The sequence below is a fragment of the Tetrao urogallus genome (genome assembly GCF_951394365.1).
Source record: "Tetrao urogallus genome assembly, chromosome: 1".
Lineage (NCBI taxonomy): Eukaryota > Metazoa > Chordata > Aves > Galliformes > Phasianidae > Tetrao > Tetrao urogallus.
Window position 1 is genome coordinate 51,944,833 of NC_136813.1, and position 27,420 is coordinate 51,972,252.

A 27,420-nucleotide genomic window follows, 5' to 3' on the forward strand; every position below is an offset into this window, starting at 1 on the left:
ATTCTATGGTTCCTGCTACTAGCCTCACCTAGTAATTTCCTCCATTTGCACCATTCTGTTTTCTAAAGTCCACTGCCAGTCCAAAAGCTTCTTTATTTTCCCTCTTTGTCCTGCCAGAAGGCAGGTCTGGGTCTGCTATGCAACCCCAACATTGGGCTCATGTCTGTCCAAGTGCTGAATGGGGGCACTCCTTGGGTTCTCTGTGTAGATTCTTATTTTCATAAAACTTTGAGATATTTTAATATGTTTGGATAATGCTAACTAGGCAGTGGGTTCAGAAGTTGTGTGTGGGATAATTTAGAGAGACTCAGAAATAGACAGTGGATTTTAACCCCCCCCCCCCTTTTCTTTTGGAGATCAGGCTAAGGATACTGAATTATTGAAAGGCTTAAGAAAGAGAACAAGATGGCTTTCAAAGGAGGAGGAAGAAAGCAATTTTGAGTCCTGAAAATGAACTGCAGCACAGTCTGTCCCATATAGAGAATAAAAAGGAAACTGATTTTAGTAGTCATAATCCACTGCGAGTGGATTATTTCATTTTCCAGAGAAAATGTACAGATCTCAAGAATATGCAATGAAAAGAAACCAACTGAAAACTGAGATAGACCTGCAGCTCCGTAAACCTAGAATCACTTTTTACTTCAGGTAACGTTGTATGTACCAGTCTTTATTTCCAAGAATGGTATTGATGTTCCAAAATCACTCCGATTTAAAGAATGCCAGATGCCAGGTGTGTGACTGAATGCAGAATTCCTTCACTGTTCAGTGTATGATACAGGCCAGCTCTTGGCATTTTCCATAGTCTGTGTAGACCTTTGTTTCATCTGTTATTGAAATGTCAAGAGGCAGTGAATGAGGAGAGCACCTGGAGAGGGAGATCTGTTTTGTGGTTAAATAGGCTGCCTGCAGACTTTCGTCTCTGCTTCTGTCCAATTTTTTCAGAGGTACTTCCAAATCTTTGAAACCATACTTTCTAAATGCAGTCAGTTTATGTACTCTTCATTCTTTAGCCCCAAGCCATGTTCAGTCCCGCACTAGCATGTGTAAAATATGTGAAGTTTCTTCTAGAAATGTAGTTGTGGAGTGGTCTGTGAATGGGTTGGACTTGTATGAAATGCACAGGGCTTGTCCAATGTTGGGATGTTTTCATGAGGACAGTAAAGCTGGAATTCCAACAATACTACAGCCTATCACAGAAAAATCAGTAGAATTTAGTAATGTGACCAAAGATGTATTCTTCCACATCAGGAATGGCTAAATATTTCTTTCTGGAATTTCCCTTTTTTGAAATCATTTCTAAATGACTGTTCTGTCCAAACAATCAGTGTTCCTCTGAGTTGTAAGGACGTAAAAACACAGTAGAATGATGTGAAGTGCTGGACAGCTTTTGCACGAAGGCTCTTCCCTTCCCCTTCGCTCGTAGCTGTGTCCCAGACCCATGCCTTTTGGCAGGCTCTTCCCCTGCTCCTCCCATGCTCCTTCTGTCTTCGTTCCAACCTTGTCTTTCTGTTGCGACTGCCCTCTTGTTTCCACCAGCTAACCTCTATCAGCTGTTTCCTTTATTGCTGTAATCACTGTGTATTTTCACAGAGTGACCTCTTTGTCACTGTTGGAGCAGACCAGCTGTTTCATGCTAGCAGACTAGCTTGAATGCAGTTTATCCCATTTTAATTTAATATCTTCCCATAGCTGATAAGGGAGGGGAGAAATAGTTTAATGAAAAATGCATATGGTTAAAGTGGCATCTTTATTTTTGTGGTAGTGGGCTTTGAATATTGTTAATTTATAGTAAACGTACTTTTGAGTAATAAACTAACTTTTATGTTAGTTTTGCAATTAAAGAAAAACTTCTCTGATGGCCAATCAATATAACAGGCGCTATGCAAGAATGAAGGCTTTTTTGTTTGTCTGTTTGTTTAAAAAATAACAATTTTTATAAAGAAAATAAGCAATTAATTGAAGAAATGGGTATTGATTGAGTGTCTATATCCTGGAAAACTGAGAGCCAGGATATATACTGCCCTTGAACAAGACAGCAGCAACTTCTTAGATAAAACAGAGAAATAGACCCTCTTCCTTACACAGCTAAAGGATCCTTTATGGCCTTGGCAAAAAAGAACTTTCTGTAGTAGGTGAGCTATTGAGTAGAGAGAGGAAAGATCCTAAGGCATGGGGGTCCAACCTTTTAGCTTGCCTGGACTCTTCTCTGAGTGAAGACGGATTGACTTGGGCCACAGGTTGCTCCAAAGGTAATGTCTCCTGTTTATTTCCATGGAGACTGCAACAAATACAAAGAGTACCCTCTGCTTGATAGAGCAAATTCTCAGCTACAGAACAGTATTTTTCAACATAGTCACCTCCATTAGCTATGTATTTTCACCAGTGATGAACTTGAGCCTGCATGCCATGCTTATCAAAACCTGCATCGGTAGAGGTCACCCACAGCTGCTGTCTCCACTGCTGAACTGCACCACCCACCAGCTCACTGTGCTTACATTCACTGTTTGATCTCCATAAACATTTAGCAAGTGTTGATGTATGTCTGTGGACACCATTTTTTCCAGAATGGATGAATTTGATTCCTCACCTTTGCTTCACTTCCACATCAGATGCCATTTTATAAGACAGCCCCTCTGCTACTATCTGTCACATGGCAAAAACATGTAACAGGATGTTGGGGGGAAGGTTCAACCTCCACTGCCATACCACCAACATAATAAAACAGGAGGCATTACATTTGGAGCAGACCTTCAAATTTAAAGTATATCAAAAAATAATAGTAATTATTATATTATATAAAATAATATAATTATTGTACATAAGTAGCAAAACTTAGTTTTTAAAATTTTTATTAAAACAATAAAAAAGAGTGACAAAACCATAAAACTAGTGGGAGATGCAACCTTGTTTTTGTGAAACTGATGCATCAGTCTGGTTTGATGGCAGTGATTGTAATTCTTAGTGAGTTTTCAACTGCTCATCAGATATTTTTAATGAAATTTTACTCTTCACCTACTTCATCCTTGACAGCAGTTGTTCACAAATGTGGGAAATTCTTTACCCAGAGAGTGGTGAGGTGCTGGAACAGGCTGCCCAGAGAGGTTGTGGATGCCCCATCCCTGGAGGTTTTCAAGGCCAGGTTGGATGGGGCCCTGGGCAGCCTGGTTTAGCATTAAACGTGGAGGTTGGTGGCCCTGCATGTGGTAGGGGGGTTGGAGATTCATGATTCTTGAGGTCCCTTCCAACCCTGGCCTTTCTGTGATTCTGTGTGTACTGCCGCGAGTGATGATGCGAGTGAGGTGTGAAGCAAGAACTATTTTTTCTGATGATATGATCTGATTTTTGGGTTAAATATCTGGCCGCAACTCTGTACTTTCCATTTGAAACATGTATTTATGTTGAATGAAAACAGAGTCGCAAATATACAAAAAAATTGATAATTTTTCCAGCAATCTTGAAACCTGTTCTCAAATTCCTTTATCACAACAGAATGCCCGGCTGCATGTTTTTCACTGTTCACAGGACAGTGTTCAGCCAGCGTATCAAAATGCAAACAATTATTTGCCATAACTTGAGTCAGCACTGCACTGCGCCCCCCCCTGTGCTCTGGTTTCAGCTTGAACAGTGTTAATAGCTCACTGATGGTTTGGTTGTTGCTGAGCGATGGGGCAGAGCAGCCGCCGTGGTGGTGCAGGGAAGGGACAGCTAGCAGTGCTGGGCCTCATGAGGGCTGTGGGCTACAGTTTGGACATGCCTGACCTAAGGGGTGGTCATTGTCACATCAGTCCATCCGTCCATCCAACCAGCCAAAGTTCGTGATGAGATCCAATCACTTTTGCTTGTGTGTGCGATATGGCAATAACCCACAATGAACCAAAGGTGATTTTCAAGTTGCTCAGGCTCACCTGCAGAATACTTGTCTTATTGTAATTTGTCATAAATCCCAATTCACAAAATGTGCTTTTCGTTTGTAAAAATGTGCTTGAAACTGTCACTAAAGTGCTAAATGGCTTGAAGAATCAATGCTTTTAGGAGCATTGCTGAGTGTGATCTGTTAAATGCATTGAACAACTATTCTCCCGAACCTCTATTCACAACAGAAACCGTTTCTATAGCCGAGGGTGTGCTCCAGAAAGTTCAGCATGAGCGATATTTTCCAGAATAGGTTGGAAATGTTTTTGAAAATGGCATTAGGAAGGGCATTTGATGTTACAAACAACTTTGGAATTTTGAGTCAGTTTGAACGTTTAACTGCTTTGTTGAATTTGGATGGAACTTCCTGTGGATTTATGCTGGTCTTTTTATTCTTTGGCTGTAATTTTTTGCTGGCGTCCATTCATTTATCATTTTAGCAAGTTTGCCTCTGGAACAGTTACCTGGAATGATTAACAAGTGAAATGACAGTATAAATTCTGATTTGATATCCTATATTATGTGTCATCCCTGTTTTATGTTTTCTAATTACCTGCATATTTCAGTACTTAAAATTAGAGCGTTAAAGATTCTATAGCTTCAGTCATAATTAAAAAACAGCATATGCAGGTATATTCTTCTTCAAAATTGAACAAATTATGCTGTGTTTTCTCTCAGTTTTACACCTAACTCACCCTTTAAAATATACTTTCATGAATTGCTTTAATCCATTTCAACTAAGTTGTTTGATTTTTTTTTTTTCAGTTAAACTATTGGATTATTTTTTTTAACTGAGTCTACAGTAGCCTGTGTTACATTTGAACTGGATCACAGTACTCCAAATCTGAACCCGTGTCAGTGGTACCTGTCACAGATGCTGGGATTGGAAAAAATCTGAATGCAAATTCTGCAACTTGGTCTCATGTATCAGAAATGTCTGAAGAGTAAATGAAAAGTATGAGAAACAGTGGAAATATTAAAAGTTAGATTCATCTTAATGAGCTGGGATAATCTCTGAGAATATCTTACTATGTTAATTCTTTTTCATTGTATGATGGCATTAAAAACCAATCTGTGCAAAGCATGTAGAAGATTAATTAACATTGAAAGAAAAGAGATGTCTGAGCCCTTCACCTGTACAGTACCCTTTATCTCCAGCAGTTTTTTAAATATTATTTGTTATCTTCCCCAACAGGTTTCTTGATATATTCCTCCACTTTGCCCTGTGTACTTTTGGTGATTCCTATAATGCCAATACCCTGCTAAAATCTGTTATCTTGTCCCACCGAAGGATTTAAATACTCATTTGGCTTAAGCAAAAAAATAAACATTCATTTAACTGAATTGAAATTACTTTTAAATCTGTTAATGAAAGGAAGACAAAACACAAATTTTTCAATTCCAGGTTTTAAAGACACTGTAAATGTGAAAGTTAAAGTGTTTCCATTATGATACTTCTCACATAAGTATTATTTATGAAAACTTCATCATTTTCCTGCAAAAAACAAGCATGCAGGGAAGGTCCTACATATAGCTTCTGTAAGAGTCTATAGTGCACATTTTTGTGGATGAGCTTTAGCTATGCAAGTAGCCACCTTGGCTTACACTGTTTGATTTGAAGGAATAATATGGCTTTTGTACAGCAAAACACTTATAAGGAATGGTTTCATGATGTGGTGACCATTAGGATATGATGGAACTGTCTGGTTTCACTTAAACATGAAGTGATTTGATTTTTCTTGTACTATGTGATTTGAAAAGAAGGAGGTGGGGATCATTCTGTTTCTGCCACTGTTGTATATCCCAAGTTTCTTGTATAATTTTTACATGGATATGTGGACTTGTATTTATCTTCAAATTTTGTGTGTAGGTAAATGTGTACATTCCCATAAATTTACGCATTCTGTTTAATCTTATTTTAACACGCGGCAATATATAGCATAGCATTTCTGTTTTGTAGCATCTTAAATCTCTCCATCAGAGAAAAATGTGTTGGGTTTGGGGATTTTTTTTGCACTTTTTGGACTTTCTGAGCAAATATATTTTGTGTGAATTTCTTGGTTTTTGATAACCTTGAGCTTCAGTGCTGTAAGAATTCTATCTTAAGTTGCATGCTTGCTTTCCAGTATAAGGCATCTTTATCTAAAATAGCAATGATAATCTCCTTTTTGTTAGAGGCATTCAAATATAAAAAAATTCTTGTTAGACTACTAATAGTAGTGGTTGGAATATGTCTTCCTCTCAAGGGATCATTTTTCTGGCAACACCAGGGATATAACAAAAAGTTTAAAGTCTTGTTATCCATTTTTCTGTTAATGGAGAATCTGTGATTTATTTGCATGAGAAAGTACTTAGGGTTCTTTAATTGGCCATTAATTGCTGATTGGTGAAAAAAGATACCAAGATTTCTCTTCTTGCTGTGGAGCTGCTGAGTGTCTGACATTTGCTTATTCACAGATCAGAAGCCTGCTTATCATGTTGAAAAAGCCTGCCCAAAGCCTCTCTCTGCAGAAATGAGCTATTTCCTTCCAGAGTGCATCAACGTGTAAAGCTATGTAAAAGATGGATAAATACATGTCAAAAAGCGTGTATGAGGCCTTAGCTAAAAAGTGCCTGTGCCGCCATCTTTTTGAAGTCTTCCTCTGACTCTCTGTGCTGCCACTTTGGAAATTTCAAGAAAGTTCACTAGAGATTCATCTTGAACTGAAACTGTAGTGAATCTGTATCAACCGCTGCTAGCTTTTTGCATTAGGGAGCCTACCAGCAGGCAGCCCTGCCCAAAAAGCATGGTTCATGCCATGCCAGATCAGAAAGGCTGCTTTGCCTGGTTTGGGTTGAAGGATACCACACTAAAATTATTGAGTAGCGGAAACTTTTTTTGAGGGAACGTGTATTCTTACTGATACAGCAGCAACACCTGCATAAATAGCATGGTCATAGCACATATAACACCTTGTGGAGAGAAATCTTCTTTTTCTGTGATTTTTTCTCATCAAAACCATGCAGATCTTTCAGCTGCATGGACTGTGCACAGAGAATCTGGGTTAGGGGGAGCCGAACTGTGCTGGGGCTGCATTCAGGCAAATCAGTCTTTGGAAGCCTGACAATAACTAGAAGGATCTACTCGTGTGCTGCAGAGAGCTGGCAACGTCACTTATTTCAAGTTGTATTGTAACTGTCATTATGAAAGAAATTACTATTTTATTTCCAATAGATTTGGGAAATTGAGTGAAAATTTATATAGTAATGAAAATGTGTCTTTACTGTCCTTTTTGTTGCTTGAATTCTGGCAGAAACTCACAAAACTCAAAAATGCTTTCTTCCAAAACTGCTGTAGTTGTTCAGCTGCCTAAACTTGAAATGGAACTAACTGATGATAGCTTATGTCCTAACTGACAATTGTTGATCCAGGTCTCAGCTCTAGACAGTTTGGATGTATTACAGCTCCTATGATGAGCAAACTGAATAAAACATAAATTTCCCTTGTGGGGTTATAATTAAGAAGAATGTACCTAAATAATAATAATAAATAAATGGGGCTTTTAGGGATATGTGGTTTGACATGCTGGTCTAGTAGTAAATGGGGAAGTTGGTGGAGTAAATGGGAGGGGTTGGAGATTCGTGATCCTTGAGGTCCCTTCCAACCTGAGCCATTCTGTGGTTGTGACATGCTGTTTGGAATTGTATGGAAGGATCAATTAATTCCAAATCGTTTCCTTTTCCTTATTGATCAAACTCATGACAACAGATGAAATTAAAGTAGTGAAACCAGGACTTCTATTGCTGTGGCTCCATTTTGATCTTCTCCTAATTCACAGTTAGGTGTAACAGATGGAATGTAAATAAGGTACTTCAAATCCCTATTTTCTGCCTAGTTGAGTTGCTTTATTCAGTTTTTCTCTGCTGCTGAAGACATAAGGTTCTTTTCTGCATAACATAATGGCAGGGAAGATTTAGCAATTTTGAACTTTATTAACAGAACTAATGCCTTCAGCAAGAGTGGAGATTCAGGATATATGTCTATAGCAAAAGTATATTCAGTTTCTATCACTTATAATACAGCTCTGTCATCTTTTGTCTGGAAAAAAAAATGTATGAAGAAGAAAAAGAAAAGGCACATGTTGGATACAAAATGTAATACTAAGGTATTTAAATTGTGTGTGTGTTTTTTTTTTTTTTAAGGAAGTGTATGATGGCTTGGTATCTTAAAAAGAATCAGAAAATTTTAAAAAATAGGTTTCTGTTTGTTTTACATTATCTGTCTGTGCAGAGAAAGAAATGTATTGAAAGTTTCCATTGTGAGGTGGCTGAAATTTTCTATATCAGAAAATATGAACGCTCAGAGCCTCGGTCTTAACAGCATCAAAGCTAATTCTATTTGTACAACCTCGACTTCATGGACAGAAAGGTTCCTATAAATAGACATGCAGAGCTGCTCAGTGATCTGATATTGAAATTATTAACAAACAAACAAGACCTGTAAACTTAATGTCAGAGTTGGCGGCTTCTTGGATAGAAAGTTCATCAAACACAGGGAATTCTGAAAGTTTCTTGTCATCAATCATATAATTGTGAATATTCATTTTTCCCAGTCCTACTTGCTATGACTGTGATTAGATACCACCTTTGTTGTGGTTATAACAAGGAAGCTCCCCACGGTGAAGATCAGTGCACAGCCAGATAATTACATTTTAGATGTATGTTAACAAGCTTTCATTATTTTTCTAGTCAATAGATGCTGTGATGCAAAATGGAGAGCTTCCTTAACTTCTTAAAAAATCTCAGGTTTTAAACTACTTCTGGTGAAGAAGCAGAGATCTCTCACTGTAGAGAACAGGAGTTAACAGCACGCCCAAATGATAGGTGTTCTAGTTCGTGGGATGTGTTGTCACAGTATGAGACCATTAGAATTCTGTTTTCATAAAATTATTATTCAGGAGCGTGCCAAAAATGTTTTGACGCTGATTAGAAAATTCATACCAAAAATACATCTTTTTTTTTTTTTTTTTTAATCATCATTGTGTAGTTATAAAAGATTCAGTGATAGAATTTTAGCATTTCATTATGTTTAAGGCTCTGACAGCTGGTCGCGTTGATTGCTCTGGGTATTTTGACCTTTCTTAGATACTTCACCTGTGATCTGACAGAGGTGTGTATTTGTGTCAGTCTTTAAAGCTGGTAGTAATTGAATATGATTGCTTATAAAATTGGTATGGAAGGGTAGAGAGAAAAGGCTTTTTGTAGTTTTATAGATTTTCTTAAGGGCAGAAAAAAATAGGCTTTTTTGTAAACTTCGTTTACACTAAAGGATTGTTATCCTTATTTGTTAATTCTGAACGAAAGATAATAGCTCAGAGATACTCAAGTATTCCATGCAAAGAAATCCAAGAACCCCAGTCTGGCTGAGGCAGGCAGGGCCCTCTGTGTCCCTCTGTGTCCCCGTGTCCCAGCCCCTGCTCCAGCAGCACCACCCAGAGCAGGGTGCCCAGGCCCACGGCCAGGCGGTTCTGGAGAGCTGCAGGGAGGAGACCCCACAGCCTCTGGGCAGCCTGTGCCAGTGCTGCCAGTGCTCCGGCACCCGCACAGCGCAGCACTGCTCCTGGTGTTCAGGGGGAGCCTCCGGGGATACAGTCTGTGCCCAGGGCCTCCTGTCCTGGCACTGGATACCACTGAGCAGGGCTTGGCTCTGTCTTCTTTGCAGCCTCTATCTGGGTATTTACAGACCTTGATAAAATCCCTCCTGAGCCTCCTCCAGGCTGAGCAGTTCCAGCTCTTAGCCTCTCCTGAAACAAGAGTTGATTCCATCTCTTCATCACCTTGATGCCTCTCCATTGGAGACTTTTTCCGGTATGTCCAAGTCTAACATCTACTGACTAGAAAGGCATGAGACATTGTTTGAATGAAGCTGAAATAAAAGGTGCCTCAGCTCTGGTTTTTACTCCTGAGACTGCTCAGAGATTTTGTTCAGTGACTGGTTTTGATACAGCTGAGTAAGTACAACGTTTAGCTTAGATTTTATGATATTATGGTAAGGAAAGTACAGAAAATATGGGAAGTAATATCATTTTCTGAGGGGTTCCTGTACTGAGGTATGGCTGTTAAATTATCAACAAAAAAACATGCTTTTATTCAGTGCTAATTTTTAAGAATTGCCCAAATCGAATACTTTTCGTTTTTCCCTTAGAAGCTAAATATAGCATGTATTTAAAATACAGTTTATAGTTTGTATTGGCTAAAATCAGCTGCTCTGCTTCTTACTGTCTTTCTAGTTCTAAAAGGACCATCCTTTTTGAAGGGGCACAAATAACGTGCATTTGTTTCTGTGGGCATCTGTTACAACAACACAACGACCTCTGGAGAGGTTTTCTATTTCTTATTTAGCAGCAGTTAAAATTGCAATTATTCTATTAACTTTGCTTGTCACTATGGCAAAGAGGAATTCTTTGGACTGCGAGGAGGAAATGTTTGTTTTCATAGGCTGCTCTTTACATATGCTGCTCCACTTATAATTAAATATGAATATTTACCAATGAAGTGGAGTATTTTTGAAGTTCAGTTAAACTGATCTTTAAGATCCAATATATAGGTATATGCAACCCATCTTGTGTTTTGTATAATGCCATTCATTATACAAAACCAATAGATAGAGTAGCAAATCAATAAAATATCACCGTGCACGTCAGATGAACATTATGGCTGTAAATTCTTCATCAGGAAGAACCTGTAGGGAGAAAAAGGAAACAAAAAAGCTAGATCAAAAGCAATGTGGGGAATTAATGTGGAGAAGATGAAAGGGAAGGAAGTGAACAATAGAGTTGATGTAAGTGGAGGATTAAGTAAAGCAGAAGCAATCATTTTTTATGGGACAGATGAAAAGAAATTGAGAATAATTGTTATGGGAGGTGCAAGTAGTAGCAAGTTGAAAATGGCATGTATTTAATGTCTGTATGAAAACTCAGGCTTGTTCATGATTTGTGCTGTCATTCATTTCCAAGAAGTATCTTCCTAATAGCTCTTGCAGTATCATGTACTGTTCTGACAATGACATTCACAAAAGCTTATTGGATTCTTTCACAAGAAATTATAAATGCCATGCTAGCATCATTCAGTGTTGTTCAGCTCCAGATAACAATTTTATTTTAAATATTTAAGCCATCCATTCAGGGGTCTGCTGACCCTTGCATGTGCAGCACTCGGTTAAGTAGCTTGTTTAATGAACTGTTAGCTCATTATTTGATGAAGCTTATAGCTAGGAATAGTAAGTTTTGCAAAGAAGCGTGTCTTCTGAAAATGTGCATAAGGCTGACACACAGCTATGTCATAAGGATCTGTTTGCAAGATTTAGGAGTAGGGTATTATTTTGTTTCCTGATAGCTCTTTGCTGCATTCCACCTTGTAAAGAAAGCAAAGGAGCCCAAATCCTGTTTCTCTGCTCTTAGGGTCGTTCCAGTCCCTCACAGAAGGGCAGTAGTCTTGGAAAACATCTTTATTTGTGCACTTGGGAAAAGCAGTTGGGGAAGTTCTGAAGGAACGATTGACTTTTTTTTAATCACATAGCTAATAGAAGACGGGCATTTATCACACAGCTAATAGAAGAAGCCAAGGTGAAGGAGGCAGTGGTTCACACAGGTTATTCACTGAGCCCGAATTCTTCCTGATTCATTGTAATTTTTCCCCTCAATTCCTTCTCATTTCTTACACCAGTCAAGAGCCACAATAATAACACATTTTGGAAATTTTCAGCTCATTGTTGCTATTCCTGCCTGTCCTCTGTTTGCCAAAGTCTAGCTGAAAGTCAAAGCATTGGACGAGGTAGTGTCTTGGAGGTCATTTTAGACAGGAAGCAACTGTGCTGGTGTGGTATTAGGTAGGCCTGTTGCTAATCATTTGAACGCTGACCCTTTCAACTTTTTGCTATTTTGTGTAACAGTATATTCAAGCCCCCCTTCTGTCCTTGTTGCTCTTTCTGTACTGTCCTCATTTGTCACCTTCTTTTGAATAATGAGGCCTTGAATTATTTATAAACAATTATACAAGGGTTTTTTTAATAGTCCTCTCTCTTCCGCTTAGAATATGTTTGATTTTTAATGCATGAATTTAGCTTCATTAATATGCCTTTCTACGTAGGGTCCCCGTTTATACAGGCACTGTTATTTCCCTGTCTGAGATTTTGTCCCTTGCTCTTCTTCTGTGGGGTTATATTAGCTGTTTTGACTCTTTCTTGAATGTCAAGCTCAGTTTTTCTTCACTCTTGGTTGTTGTTTTTTTTTAATTTACCTTTTTTTTTTTCCCCATTTTTTTTTCCTCATCTTATTGTGGATTTCTTTTGAAAATGTTTAGTTTTCGAAACACTTCATATTCCGTTTTACGTGAATTTGTACTTGGATTACATTTCTTGTTGATATATTTGCATTGATATCCTGTTGACATAATTGCCAAGTCCCTTAAATCTCTAAAAATAATGGAGGACGTCTTACCCATTTTTGTTTTGATTTTGTTTTACTTGATTTACCGTCTCCTAGATTTCCCATGTGAACTGCGTTGATGCTTTGGGTTTCAGGTGCAGATTGCTGAAAGCCCTATTTCTCCAAAGAGCACCTTGTGTAGTTACATTTTCTCCTGTTTTGGAACACAGTCTCATACAGAGGAACATCTTTAATGTTCCCTTTTGCCTAGGACCTTCCAGTCTCTGTGACGCTTCCAAATACTTTGTGTTAAGTGTTAAAATTAAGTTTTGCTTCTTAATGAGGGAGAATGAATTTTGTACTTTGAATTCAGAAGATAGGCTGATTGCTTCCCTGTAGCATAGCCCCAGAGGTAGGCACCAATTGTTTTTGCACCCTAAATACATACTGTCTTTATAGTCTCTGGTCAAGTGGTGTGGACTGGTTACTGCTCTGAGAGCAATGATCCCCCTGGCAGAGGGGAGAATGTTTTAAATAGGATAGTAGATTACTTATGCAGTGAGTGTGTGAAGGTCTCTATTTGCCACATAGCATGATTTTTCAGTGCATGTGAGATGGAGTCTGGCCAGGGTTATGGGGGTCAGGAATTGGACCTTTGTTTGAAGTGCTAGGGAAAGTAGGAAAATGTTACTGTCTCTCGGGACTGTTAAGGCTTTGAAGCGTTATGATCCATAGTTAAACTTCCCACATCTTCTCATCTTTGGAATTCCACTTGTGTTTTGTGGCTGCACTGGAGAATGTGAAATGATGTCTCTTAGATTGTGTTTTGTCTTTCAAAGTTTTAGAAAAGTATCCTAGAAAAATTGAGATAGTAATTACAAACAAGAAATATTAACAGAGTTTCTGAAAGGTCCCAAAGTATATTTATAAAAAGATTTATGATACATTTATGTGAAAAATAAGCATTTTGCAACAAAACCTTCAAAAATAATTACATGCATTTCTCTTGGTATTTAAAAGATGAAAGCAATACACAGAAATATCAAAATGCCTTTTTCTTTGCTGCCTAAGACTTGGATAGCATTACTGCTTTGTATTCTTTGTGCATTTTCTTCTAAATAGGTATCTCCAGAATTACTCATTTTTGCAGTAAATATTTGACTTAAAGAGTGACAAGTCTTTTATTTACGACAAGTCCAAAACTTTTTCACTCTTTGTTAACTACTGTTAAAAAATAGGTATATTTGATTTGCCAAAAGTCTGAATATTTGTAGACAATTAATATACAAAGGTTATATAGCAGGTGCTGACTGCAGTTTTGTAGTTACAGTATTGTAATCACTTCATGAGGTTTCTCTGGTGAGGAAATTATCTTTGTTTAATGCTAGAGGATGTCAGTAATTTGTCTCTAATGCCAAATTATTTCAGGGTGTGCACTTCACTTTTTCCCCTACGTTTACGTAGATTGGAAAATTGAATGTTCCAAACAACTTGTGGAACAGTTTCCATATCAACTTTTATGTGCTAAAAACATAATTAGAATTACTCAACCCAACACATCAAATAGAAATAGAATGTAACGTTTGTGATCTTTCTGAAGACAACATTGAACTATGCTATTAGCACAGTGAATTTGAATTTACCCTGGTAAAAGTCAGTAGCAAATCCCTGACACCTCTTTGAATGTGCATAGCTGAAACTATGGGAAAATGGAGAATTCAAAGAGATGTCTATTCACCGTCATACTTTTCTGCCTTTTCGGTGCATTCATGACTATCAGTTTAACATAAACAGTGTGATCCCATTAAGTGGTAAGGTAAACAGCATTAGATGTAAACATCTGTTTTAGATTGCTATACCATTTGTTCAGCTTATGGAAATGCTGCAAAACTTTTTTAGTGTTTCCTCTTCTGTGTGATTGACTTATGGCTCTTCTGATATCTCAACTTCTCCCAGCTGCTTCAGCTTTTCCTTTTTTTACCTTGTGCACAGGCAAGTGTTCCTCTCTTTTCTGTTTATCGCTGATACCTGTGGAGCCATGTCATTCTTGTTTCCTTTTCTGGACCTGTTTTAAAAGCTAGAGGAAGGGCTCACCGGTAGATATGCCTTCTATTACTTCTGGTAATTCCTTACCGTTCATTTTTTTTCCCCTGCAAGTTGGCTGGTGAGTTTGATAAAAATGTGAATTCTTGTCCTGGTGATGGCCAAACATACTCAGGAGAGATGATTCAAGTATTTATTTGGGGAGCAGGCATTGACAGAAGGGTTGTGGTAAGCATCTGATGTTACTTTTGACTAGATTTGAAAGTCATCAAATACTCTGATTTTAAAGTTATTAAAATTGGAAATAAATGAAACAATGGAAGTAGTTTTAAAGATTTGTTATTGCATCTAGCATCCTCTTCCCCAGTCCTTATTTTTATTTCAGAAATTAAAGTTGCTTTTTTGTCTTCTGTCTGTAAGTAAGAAAATATTTAAATAAGAAGCCATATAACTAATCTATCCATTATCACACTTTTTCCTTAATCCAGTGAATTAATGCGCCCCATTGGAAGTTTGAATAAGGGAATGCATTGGATTGCATATGATATAAAGCAGGTTTGGCTATAGAAGCAATTGCATATTGTCTTGAAGCTCATAATGGGCAATTTGGAGAAGATATGTAGCAGCAGCAGATATTTCGCATGTAAAGCTTTTAGTTTATATGGTGAATAACCTTGTGCTGGGGATATCCTAAGCACTACTTCTGACCTTTGTCCTGTTGTGACAGCTGAGAGCAGCAGGTTGGAACTGCTGGATGAAATCCATACCCGTTGTACTTTCTTCTTGTCACTACACAATGTCAAATCAAAGGCACTTGTTTTACTATTGCTTATTCTAACCCTTTACTAATCTGAAGAGAAGATAGCCTTGCTGCCATGGTAGTAGAATGGGAAATGTAGTCACCTACTCTATGTAACAAAATTAAGGAGCAATACAACTTCCAAATACAATATAAAGTGTTTTTTCTTTCTCGTTGGCTGTTTTGGAGCCTGCTGATTTTATTGGATTTCTCTATCAAGTTGTGAATGAAGTAGAATACTCTTGCTCAGCTGATGGTCATAGTTCTTATGATTTCAAATGCTCTTCAGGTTGCTGTGGTATGCTTCATTTAGACCAGACCTGAAAGTCTATCTAATGCAAAATCCTCAGTCTAGAAAGGAGATAGAAAACAAGCCAGTAGGAATTAATATTTTTTAATGCTGGGGACGTGTATGCAGGTCTGCTTGTCCCCTTTAATTTTAGTTGTTGTTTGAGAGATCTTCCTAATATATATTCTGTGATGTTATCTTTCCAAAACACTGTGATAGTGATACTGGGAGTTTCTCAGTGGCCAATATTGATTTGCACCCCTCTCCCCAAGTTAAAAGGCAATGGTTTAAAAATATATTGTTTGTCTGAAATGATGGAACGAATTTTAGACTGTCATATTTTGTGGTGACACTGTGGTATGATTTTATAGATTGCAGAGTGGGATACCTTTGTGCCTCTGAATAGGAAGAAAAATGGAAACTGCAGCAGAAGGTCATTTAGGAATCAGGCTCGCCTAGTGATTTCAGTATGTAGGCATGACTTATGAGTCCAAAGCTCCTAAAACAGCATCGTCTACCTTGTAAATATTTATTTTACCAATGTATTTTTCAGTTCCAATGTAATGCTTTTAATTACCCAGATTCTACCATTGGCTTCAATGCTAGACCCTTTCAAGAAAGTAAAGTAGAATATTCCCAGCACATTATCATGTCAATCAAGGAAAACTGGATTGCAATGCAAACTTGAAAGAGCCCAATGTGTACAGGAAAGTAGCAGTACTGTTTTGAACCACTTGCACCATTTTCTGTCCATCTCAGAACAATTCTTATACCTATGTTGGAGCAAGGGCATTTGTGATAGAGCAACAGGAAAAGCAAAGCAAGTCTTTCTTCTCTTCTACTTTGGACCTATAGCAACAAATGCACATATTCCCCAAACCAGATGTGGTTTTTGTGCCTGAAGCTGTTGCCATCAAATTTAGATTATTTCCTAACAGCTGATTTCTTTTATTGCTGTATTTTTAAATTTTTTGCTGTATTTTTAAATTTTGTTTGTTTGTTTTCTGTTTTTTTTCTTAATTTTAGAAGGCTTGGGTGGGTTACAGATATGAGACATCATCTTAGCAATGACTCTACAAAGAAAACTGAAGTAGTGAAGCAAAGTATTTGCCATGGTGGAGTGTTTTTTGCTGTGTACAGCTCTAGGTTTTACAGAGAGGATGTCTTCCCTGGTGAAGTGTAGAAGAAAGCATTTGCTGATTAGAGGTGATGAAGGCCATTGCTTCTCTAATTTTGTTTTGTTTGATAATGTTGTTGTTAATCTGAGAAGCTGATATCTGTTGTGTGCTCCTCTCCTTGTCTCTAGGCTGACATGCTTCTACTTCTAAAGTGAGATAAACCAAAGCAGCTAATGGTAATTTGCATCTGTATGTGCTACTTTAAAGCAAAGAGAGATAATTTGAATGCGTGCACGTGTTTGCTTTATTCTAGTGGTTATGGGCTATTTGCTATTCTTGTGATTATGGACTGTGTCTTCTATGAATGTGCTTAATACTTTGAAATTTTGAAAGAAATGATGGCACCCCACACGATGTCAAAATGTGCATTTGAAATGAAAGCCCAGCAATTCAGATTTCTGGTCTTGTTCATAGCAGGTAAAAGACTGCCTTGATGACACTTAGAGCAAATGAGTTTCTCTCCTGCAGTCATGCACTGAATAAATTGCTTGATCTAGTTTGGCACAGAAGGACATGATCTATAAATAGTTAACAGAGCTTCTTTCAGGACGAGTGATCTATAGACTGGAACTCTCTCTTGGGGTCTTTTTAAAAAGTAAGTACTGATATGAACAAAAGAAAAGTTTGTTTTAAAAAAAGAGACCTTTTTAATGAGGTTGAAACTCATATTTTAACTTCCTTTTGAAAGCATCTGGACAACCACTTCAAAAGTAAAACTAACTACCCTTACAGTCACATTAAAAAAAAAAAAAAAAAAAAGAAAAAAGATCAGTCCCTGTTAATGTGATGTGAGTACATTTTTGTCAACAATTACAAGATATAGTGCAATCTAAAGCAGCCAGTTAATTTGAATCAGAGATATGCTGTCATAAAGGCATCAATGAGTTCAGCTTTTTATTTGAAAGACTCTATTTCCAGGCTTAAAGCAACTTTACATGGCAAGTGATTTAGTAACAGCAGTCATGGGTAAGCCGAACATACCTGATGATTTCTTGGCTTCATTCTTCACCAGCAAGGTCTTCTAGACCCCTGTGATTTATTGAAAGAATTCAAGGGGGAGAACAACTGGTGGTAGATGCAGATTAAGCTGGTTATTGAGGGAGTTTAACCCGTGGCAGTCCATGTGACCAGACCAACTGCACCAGACAAACTGAGAGAACTCATGGATGTAATGGCAAGACTTCACTGTCTTTGAAAGGGCATGGAGGTTGTGGAAAGTATTTCAGGACTGGAGAAAAGTGAGTGTTGTATCAATCTTCAGAAAAGGCCAAAAGCAAAACCCAGGGAATAGCACCTTGGTCAGCCTTATATTGGTCTCTGGAAAGATCATGAAGTGAATCCTATTGAAGCACATTTTTGGGCATACCAAGAAGGAATTATAGGCATAAGGAATTGTAAGCAGGAGTTACTGTACCAGGAGTTAATCCACCTGACTGCCTTGGTAAATTGACTGGATTTGTGGACTAGCAGAGAGCAGCAAGTGTTGTTTAACTTGATTTTAACCAGTCTTTTGCCACCATCTTGCACATCATGATGGGTGAAAAATCGATTGAGTGGTCAGGCTCATTGGGTCGTGCTTAATGGTTTGTACTGTCCTCAGAGGTCATCAGAAAGTAGAGCACTGCTGGGGTCTATCTTGATACCATTCCCATTTGACAATTTTATCACTGATCTGGAGGAGATAATGGAAATGCATGGTCATAAATGTTAAGAGATAACATAAAACGGTTGGAACTGTTCTATACAGTCAAGGGCAGTGCTGCCACCCAGTGGGACCTACGCAGGCAAGAGGAATGGGCTAATGGGAGCTTCGTGTAATTTATTAGCAAAATCACTGTCTTTCTTTTGGATCCAGTATCTAAATGTGATCTTATGAATATTGAGTAGAGGGAAATAACCACTTCTGTCTACCAACAGAGCAGGATGCTGCTAGACATTTTTATCTTCAGGGCATGCTGCTGCCTTATTTATGGCCAGCTCTCATGTCTGCTCAGATCTCCTGGTCCTTTTTTTACAGAGCTGTTCCCCAGCCAGTCAAGTCCCAGTCTGTATCATTACAAGAGATTCTTTTCACCATGTGGTGGACTTAATAACTTCTCTTAAACTTCAATAAGCTCCCATTTGCTCATTTCTCTGGCCGCTGTAGACTTTGTGGATGACAGTGGTGCCCTACAGTGTTGACTGTGCCAACTACTTGTCAAAGGTGCACTCCATCATTTCTTCCATGTTGTGATCCTAAAAAAATCGAATGCTTTATGGGTAATCAATGAGATCCTTTGCCACTAGCAAATATAGGCTAAACAATGGGGGAAAAAGCATATACAAGAAGGAGGAGAGAGCTCTCCATTGGTGATGGCCAACAGCAGGTCCCTTTTGAAGTATCTGGAGCTGGCTTTGCTTTGACATGGGACAATGCTCAGAGGCCATCTCTGCAGTCCTTCTGCCACATATGTCCAGTACTTCCAGTAGGCATCATCAGACAGGACACTATAGACCAGAAATTAGGCCAAAAGCATCAAGTTAAAGTTGAATTCAACATTGTTCTCAGAGACGGGTTTTAAGTTAGTCCTACTCAAGGCTGACATGAAGATCTACAGGCATAATGCAGGTCAGCATCGGGCAGGAAACAACTGCTCAAGCTGCCGTCCAGTCTCCTGGAAAACCACCTTCATTTCCAGGAGAGAAGAAGTGACATGTGCCAGATGTATGTGAGACTCTGCATTAGTAAATTAACAGGGCTATAACACTCAGGCTTGCGCTGCCTCCTCTAATTGCCTGACACGCATATAGAATGACAAATGATGTTATTTAAAGGAAATGGAACGCAGTTTATGCTTTGCAGCTCTTTGCACTATTGGTTAAGTGTTATGCTGAACATCAGGAACTCAGTCCACAAGAATTGAAGGGGCTGCTACTGGTTCAGGTGCATAGCAGTGAAATTCTGCAAGTTGTGACCATAGAGTAAGCTGTGTGACTTCTCTAACAGTGTTTATTACCATTCTTTTTTCTGAGGCCATCGTATACAGAGACTTCTGACTTTCAAATACTTGTAAAAGAGGACTGTGGCTGCTTTTATCTTTTTTGCCCTTACACACGGACAAACAATACTATTAAATATATAAAGATATATATTTTCACCACTACCATGCCACATTTATTCATTATTAGCAGATGAAAGCAGCTGCCTAAGAGCATGTAGCTCTATGCTCTGAGAAGACTGCTGCAGTTTACTGAGGCAAGCATTGGTTCAGATAATACTTTTTCTTCCTTCTTTTTCCTTCTAACCCTTTATTCTTTCTTGAATGGAGAAAACATAGGCAAGGCAATATGTTGTATGCTTGTTTTCCTAAAGTGCGAGTTTCTTTAGACTTGCTGTAGGCTTTAACTTTAGCATCTGTTCTTTAGGGAGATTTCCACCAGAAATTCCTTCATACTAATTTAATCTGGAATCAATGATGTCTAGACTTGTATAGACCTTTGTAAGGGATTTTAAGCAAATCATTTACTGCTGTGACACACTTTTGTTTTTTTCTGAACAGTGGTGAAAGAGAGAATTATTAAATTGAGTTTGGAGTGGAGATATTGAGTTATATCTTGTCACTGGAACACCCTTCAATAAGATTATAGATAATCCTGCAGTGCAAAAAGCATGGTGTACAGCTGAACCCTTTTGGTGGCCTGGTCTGGTATGCTTTTATAGCATCTCTCTTCCTCCCTTGGAGAAACATGGCAAATGATATTTTCAGGCCCGGTTCCAATGCAGACGGTCTTTCTTTGTTACAGTGATAGTAACAGATAGCTTTTTGAGTAATTGTTTTAGCAGAGTTCAGTTGCTAATCAAAGGTTGTTGAGGCAGAGCACCAGATTTGCTTTTCTCCAGACTTTTTCAGATTGCTGTTCCCAATAAAGGCAGTATTTGCTGATTCAGGTTTGCTGGGAATGAGTGAGCTGGATCCACTGGTGCTTTCCAGCTGCTTTTCTGTGCTCTGGGAATGCAAACCAGCTGCAGGTCTGGTTTAACTCAAGTCAGGTTTATGGCTGTTTTGCATCACTGGAGCAGTGTAAAGTACTTGAAGCATACCAGCTAATCTGGCCTGTTGCTGAACCATTGTAAATGACTTGTTTTTCTTCATGTTCTGTGCATGTAACTTTATTTTTAGCTAAAGCCTCCAGGAATTGAGTAGATTGTATCACTATAAGTCAGATTTTATGCTCTGAACTAAAGTCTATAAAATTAGAGGATTTTTAAGCTAGATTTTTTTTTTCCTTAGCTGAAAAAAAAAATATTGAATTACATATTGCTCCTCTGCACTTGGCTGCTATGGATTTCTTTTAAGCTACGCTAAGATTGCAGTTGCCTGTTCTCATTGTAAGATGAAATAATGATTAGTCTGAGATCTAAAAGAGAAGGTTTTATAAGTTTTGTTTCACAAAATGTGGGCTCAATTTTATTCCAGATGCAGTCATTTCATTGTAGTTTGTTGAGAATGTATGCAATATTTTGTGTCGTTATCAGTTTTGTCTGCAATTCAGTGATTGCAAATATTCTGAGATTTTGAGAGAGGAGGGAAATCGGCCAACCATATTTTTTCTTCTATTTATAGGAAATCTTCTAAATGAAATATTATTTACCAACATCTGATAGCATGATGACATTCAAAACATGCCACAGATGTTAATCAGTAATTATTTTATTCCATTCATAGTAATATATTTTTTCTTATAATCCATCTCTTTCTCTGAGGCTTGTATAGCGTTGAATGAGTTACGTGCATATTATTCAGTGGAAGAACAAGGGAAATGTCATTACACCTTCTCTGTGATACACAAGTATGCCTATACTTCCTCCAGAACTCAGGAATTTTTACACAGAAATGTTCTTGTATAAAATTAATGGTTTTTTTTTTGGTTTTTTTTTTGGGAAATTGCTACTCGTATAATCATATTGATATTCAAGTCAGAAATTCATTCCTCTGATCAGCTGTATATTGAGAAAAAACATGACAGAATTTGCAAAGTTTTTCTAGACTTTTGAGACAAAACACCAAAGAATTAATTACTGCCTCATATTAATTAAGATAACAATGCAAAACCCTTCATTAGAAGCATAGGAGAAGTTCTTCCCTTGGTCCTTGGAGAGAATATTATATGCAAGCCCTGTTGTGTGGGTTGCAAGGTGTCACTGGAATTTATATGCATTACTTGTCTAATTGCAGTAAATGTAGCATGTCCAGATAGGTTTAAAAGTTGGATGGCTGTTTGTTACTTGCTGGAAATCACTTGAAACCTTGCTACTTGGAGGCAGCTGTTCACAGGTCCTTCACCTCTCCCCAGAGATAGCTAGAAGACTCTGTTGTTGGACCCTGTCTTTTATGGCAGAAGCAGTAAACATGACAGGTTGTTTGGGAGCCATCTGTTTTAAAATGGTCGCTGCTTTGTATGCAGTAATGAACTTGAGATCAGTTTTCTGTCTGTCTTTATAGTAACAGCCTTGTTTGGTGTCACAACAGGTGGAAGTTGATGGGATGAAACTAAATGTGACCAGCGAGTGGAATCTGGCTCTACCCTTGTTGTCTGTCACCATCGATGGCACTCAGAGGACTGTACAGGTAAATTTACCATCCCCTTTATCTGTGCAACTGAACTAACTTTTAGATTGTTGCCTCTAGATGCAAAAATGTTGATACGTGGCGTCTAAACTTTCCATATCATAAAAATTATGCTGTGCTGTGTGAATAATGGAGTCTTTGAGTTTTGAATGCATTCAGACCTTCAGTGAAATGAGCTTCTCTTAGAGTTCCTCACTTGGAGTTTCTAACATCTTCCATCTAATTAGAAGTTGCTTATTTTAGAAATTTACTCCAGTTTCCTAGTATCTTTTTCCTAAGTGGCTGGAATTACTGTTTACAAAAAGGTGGGGTATGGCAGTGGAAGTTTTCTCCTTCTCATCTTGGGATCACGTGTTTTTTCCACTTTTCGACCTTTGCAGGTTGAATGTCATGGGACAGTGCATCTTCCATGTGACATGCTTTTATGATAAGCCTTTATTTAACACTATTAGTTCCGTGATTTAGGAAAAATGCAGAAAGCATCCAAAACCTGTATGGTTTGAAGAAAAGGAAAATCTGAAGATTATAACGCAGCCATACATTCTTTCCTTCTGACCGCTAATGCGTTTGGAAACAACTTCACACAAAAGGCTATGCTTTTAACTGTCTTGTAGATTTGGGGAGAATAATGCCAATTAAAATTCATGTACTTGTTGAGAAATCATTTATTTATAAATTCTGTTGATCCTGGAAATAGTGAAAAGGGAAAAAATGAAACAAAAACCAACCTTCTGGAATCATTAAAGTATTTCTTTTTTTGCATACAACAATTGCCTGTTTTACATACGTTAATCAGTAATACAGAGATCAGATTTCTGATCAGTTACAGTGAAGTACTTGCATTTGTTTTCATTTTCAGCCCTTGTATATCACCGAAATGGAAATGTTATTTTTTCTGTGACTGAAAGACTCTAAGATGGAAAAAAAAAGGTTGTATCTTCCAAGGACTGTGCTTAGTGAGAAGGGCTGGACTAGATGATCTCCAGAAATCCCTTCCAACCCCTATGGTTCTGTGACTGTGTGTGCCCCTATGGGCTGTGAGTGTGAAATTTTCACTGCATGCAGATTTCTTGGTTGATTACTGCCAACTTCAAGGCTTATGTATCTAAAAAAGAAAAAGTATTATACAGTTTATTTTTTGTATTTTAATACTGGTCCATTCTGCTGCTGTTTTACAAAGTAAATCCCTGATCACTAAGAGGAAATTATACCAATATTTAAACATATAAAATCTGCTTAGGAGAAGAACGTATTTAGAACGGATACCTGCATTTAGAAGGCCCCACTGCAAGCTTAGTATCATGAAATCATAGAACAGCCTGGGTTGAAAAAGATGACAGTGATCGTCTAGTTTCAACCCTCCTGCTGTGTGCAGGGTCACCAACCAGCAGACCAGGCTGCCCAGAGCCACATCCAGCCTGGCCTTGAATGCCTCCAGGGATGGGGCATCCACAGCCTCCTTGGGCAACCTGTTCCAGTGCCACCACCCTCTGAGTGATTAATGATAGTTAAGAATAGTTGACTAGAAGTGAAATATTTGAATTGGCACATAAAATTAGTTTCAGAATTAATGATGGTTAGATCTTAATAAGCTTTCTTCCAGGAGCTGAGCAAGCAACAGTGTTACTTGTGCAGCCCAAGTATGACCAAATTGTATGAAATTCAGCAGGGCTGGCTGTAACAACATGCAATGAACTGGCTGCACGTGTTTGTACAACAGAATGTGAAATGAATGTTGTGTTGAAGGACATGGTTTAGTGAGAACTATTGGTGATGGATGGATGGTTGGACTGGGTGATCTTGTTGGTCTTTTCCAACCTTGGTTTCTGTGATTCTGTGAAATAAGCGCATATTTTGTATCTTTCTCAATGTTATCATGTAAGCCTTTGCTTTTAGTAAAGAATCTCAGTAGTTTAAGAGTTATTATTAACCTTTTATCATATGTATGTAAAATTATAGGAACCTTAAGCCTGACCTCTGGTATCCACTCACTGGAATCTAAGTTGTTTTTTCAGTTAGATATTTCTCTGGACTTGCCCCACTGCAGGAACCAAATTAGACAAGTGTATTCCTGTAGGTCAATTTGTCTCCAAAAGCAATTGACCCTTGAGTCTTCAAGTATCTTCTTTCAGCAAGACTTAGCCCTAGAGCCATTTAAGCAACAAATATGGATGAATCGAATAATTCCAGCTGTGCTTTATTAATTTTCAGCCAGTCTAATTTCTCTTCATAGTTGGTTTCATTCTTCTAAATTTGTTCAACCAAGTACAGTCTTTATGAACGTTACATTTCTTTGAAGGATTGATTTATGCACCTTCGGTTCGTTCCTATAGTCTGACCCCAGTCCAGCAAAGTACTTAAGTGTAAAAGCAGGAAACAAATAATTTTAAAATGTTTTGGTTTAAAATGTATTTATGTAAATTATAGTCTAGACATTCAAATTGTTGCGTATCTGTTGCACATTTAAAAATAAGTAATTAAGCATGCTCCTGTATTTCCACTCTCCTGCTAAAGTGTGCATTAAAGCAAAGCACAGCACTAACAGTGAAGTTTAAGAAAACCTATGACTTTAAAATGCAGGTTTTCTAAAGCTGTTTCCAGACTAGGAGTCGTGGGAATAAATCTGAGAGCCTAAGGAGAAGTGTGTGCTCTACCTGCAGCCTCTCTAGGGCATATCAGGGCACAGCTAGGATGTGTGGCAGCCCCTGCTTGTGCTTTTGTTTCCTTTGCTGGGAAGCCCATCTGCATGTCACAGATGGGCACTGCGGAGTGCCTGGCCAGCTCCCCAGATGATAGAGGGACCCAGGGTCTGTTTTCTTACAGGGCAAGGGCTTTCAAACCTTAGCGCTGATTTGGATTACTGTGAAACCGTAGGATGCTACAGAAGGTGATGAAATGATGAAAACTTTGGATCACTGGAGCAAGAGGCTTCTCAGATACGGTCTCTAGGGACGAGCGTCAGGGCCAGACCCCACAGAATTTCTTGAAGCATGCAGATTCCATCACTGTTGTTTTTTTTGTTGTTGCTACTTTTAGTAATTCCTCAGCTGATCTCAGTGTGTCATCATTTTCTTCACTTTTGACTAGAACATCTCTCATTTGAGGAGGCTGAATTAAATACATTGTGAAGGGTAAGATTTTGTGCACCAAGGAAATTAAATTTTTGTGTGCAGAAATACTTTGCTGAAATATTTCCCATATATTTTTCCAAAAATATTACGCATTAAACTGAGATACTGTGAATTTAGAATCTGTCTTTGTTGAAATTCAGGGAAGTGTCTATAGGCATGTACAGGCATCCCCCAGTATCAGCACAAACTGGGGGGTGTAATGATAGAGCATAGCCCCACCAAAAGGAGTTGGGGTACTGGTGAATGGTAAGCTGGACATGAGCCAGTGATGTGCCCTCACAGCCCAGAAGGCCAGCTGTATCCTAGGCTGCATCAAAAGCAGCATGGCCAGCAGTGTGAGGGAGGTGATGCTGCCCCTCTACTCTGTGCTGGTGAGGGCTCACCTGGAGCAATGCATCCACATGTGGAATCTTCACCACAGGAGATGTGTGGACTTCTTGGAGCATGTCCACAGGAGAGCCACAAAAATGATCTAAGGGATGTAGCACCTCTTCTACAAGAATGGGCTCTGGGGCTGTTCAGTCTGGAGAATAGAAGGCTCCAAGGTGACCTGAAAGCAGCCTTTAAGTATCTGAAGTAGGACTGTAAGAAAGAAAGGGTCAGACTCTTAGCAAGTTCTGCTGTGATAGGATAAGGGGAAATGGTTTCAAACTAAAAAAAGAGAGATTTAGATTGGATATAAGGAAAAAGTTTTTCACAGTGGGGGTGATGAGGCACTGGAACAGGTTGCCCAGAGAAGTGGTGTATGCCCTGTCCCTGGCGACTTTCAAGGTCAGGCTGGATGGGGCTCTGAGCATCCTGATCTAGCTGTGGGTCTGCCTGTTCATTGCATGGAGGGTGAATCCTTTGTGTGTTCCCTCCAATCGAAATGCTTTTGTGATTCTATGTGGTTACACTGTGTCTTCCTGAGGATTCAGATTTGAAGGGATTGGTTCTTATTTGATTTAAAATGCATATCTAGATTCTATTCAAACGTGGTATATCCTTTCAAGCAATGTGTAGAGAACAAATGAACACTGATTTCTGTGAAGGAGGAGCTGAAAAGAGGGTGTCGAATTGTGGAAAATAACTATAAGAGCTTGGACAGAAACTGGAGAGGAAAGCAGTGTTTCAGAATGGTATTCTGGAAAGTAACAATGGCTGGAGGTCAGAGAGCTGGTATATTTGGAGTCAGTGAGGACTGTTGTATCCTTCTACTTTGCAAAAGAAAGCTGTGTATCAGTGAGCCCTATGCCTGTAGAAGAAACTGTGTATACTAGATCTCTATCCCTGAGGAGGGGATGGGAGAAGAGAAGAGAATAAGCTGGTTTTCCTCAGAGCAGAACATCTTGTTTTATTCCCTTACATGAACAACAACCTTGTGGAACCTCCAGATAAAACAATAATCCAAGAAGTCAGGAGGCATACTTTAATCTAGCTACAAGTCCTCTATTTGACATCATGCTACAATTAGGTTGCAAGTAGCTGCCTTCTGCACAGGGAGATTAGATTGCTTGGGAAAGAAGTTCGGGTGGAAGGTCCTCAAACTCTCTTTGCTTTGGCACTGCTTGTATTTGGGCAAGTTCTTAAAAGCCAACCCAGCAACCATTCAAATTCTGAGCCCCCTCTGTGGCTAAATTTTACAACCCCTTAGTGCTGTTTTACAGTCCCTTTGAGATTATTCTGTTTAATTCTCTGCTTTTACTGACCCCATCATCAAACCCTCAACCTATACTTACGTGCCATCTACTTGCAGACAGTCCCTACAGCGAAAGGATTCTGTGCCAAAATAAATTCCTTGTCACCTTCTCTTGCTACCAGTTGTACCTCTACCATGTATCATACACACCCTGGCACATTGTTGGCTCTCACTGTGCTCTAATGAAGCCTCACACCCTTCAATGGGAGCTCAGTCATTCTGCCTGGAGCCTGGGAAGCTCTTGATGACGTTGGGCAGCTTCAGCAACACAACATTATGATAGCAGTGGCAATGTCTTTCCTTCATGTTTTTTTTGGGGTTTTGGGTATTCAGCCTATGCTGAACTGAGATTCAGAGACATAAACAGAGCTCAGTT

At 38.6% G+C, this 27,420-nt stretch overlaps 1 protein-coding gene across 1 annotated transcript in view; it reads left to right on the forward strand.

Moving 5' to 3' along the window:
• The window catches only part of PCCA (propionyl-CoA carboxylase subunit alpha), a gene marked incomplete at both ends in the record, with an annotated part of 259,645 nt that overhangs the window by 169,939 nt on the left and 62,286 nt on the right, over window positions 1-27,420 (forward strand). Inside the window, one exon of the mRNA XM_079540566.1 lies at window positions 22,137-22,235. Coding sequence (XP_079396692.1) covers window positions 22,137-22,235 — 99 coding nt within the window. The remainder of the gene's footprint in view (window positions 1-22,136; window positions 22,236-27,420) is intronic.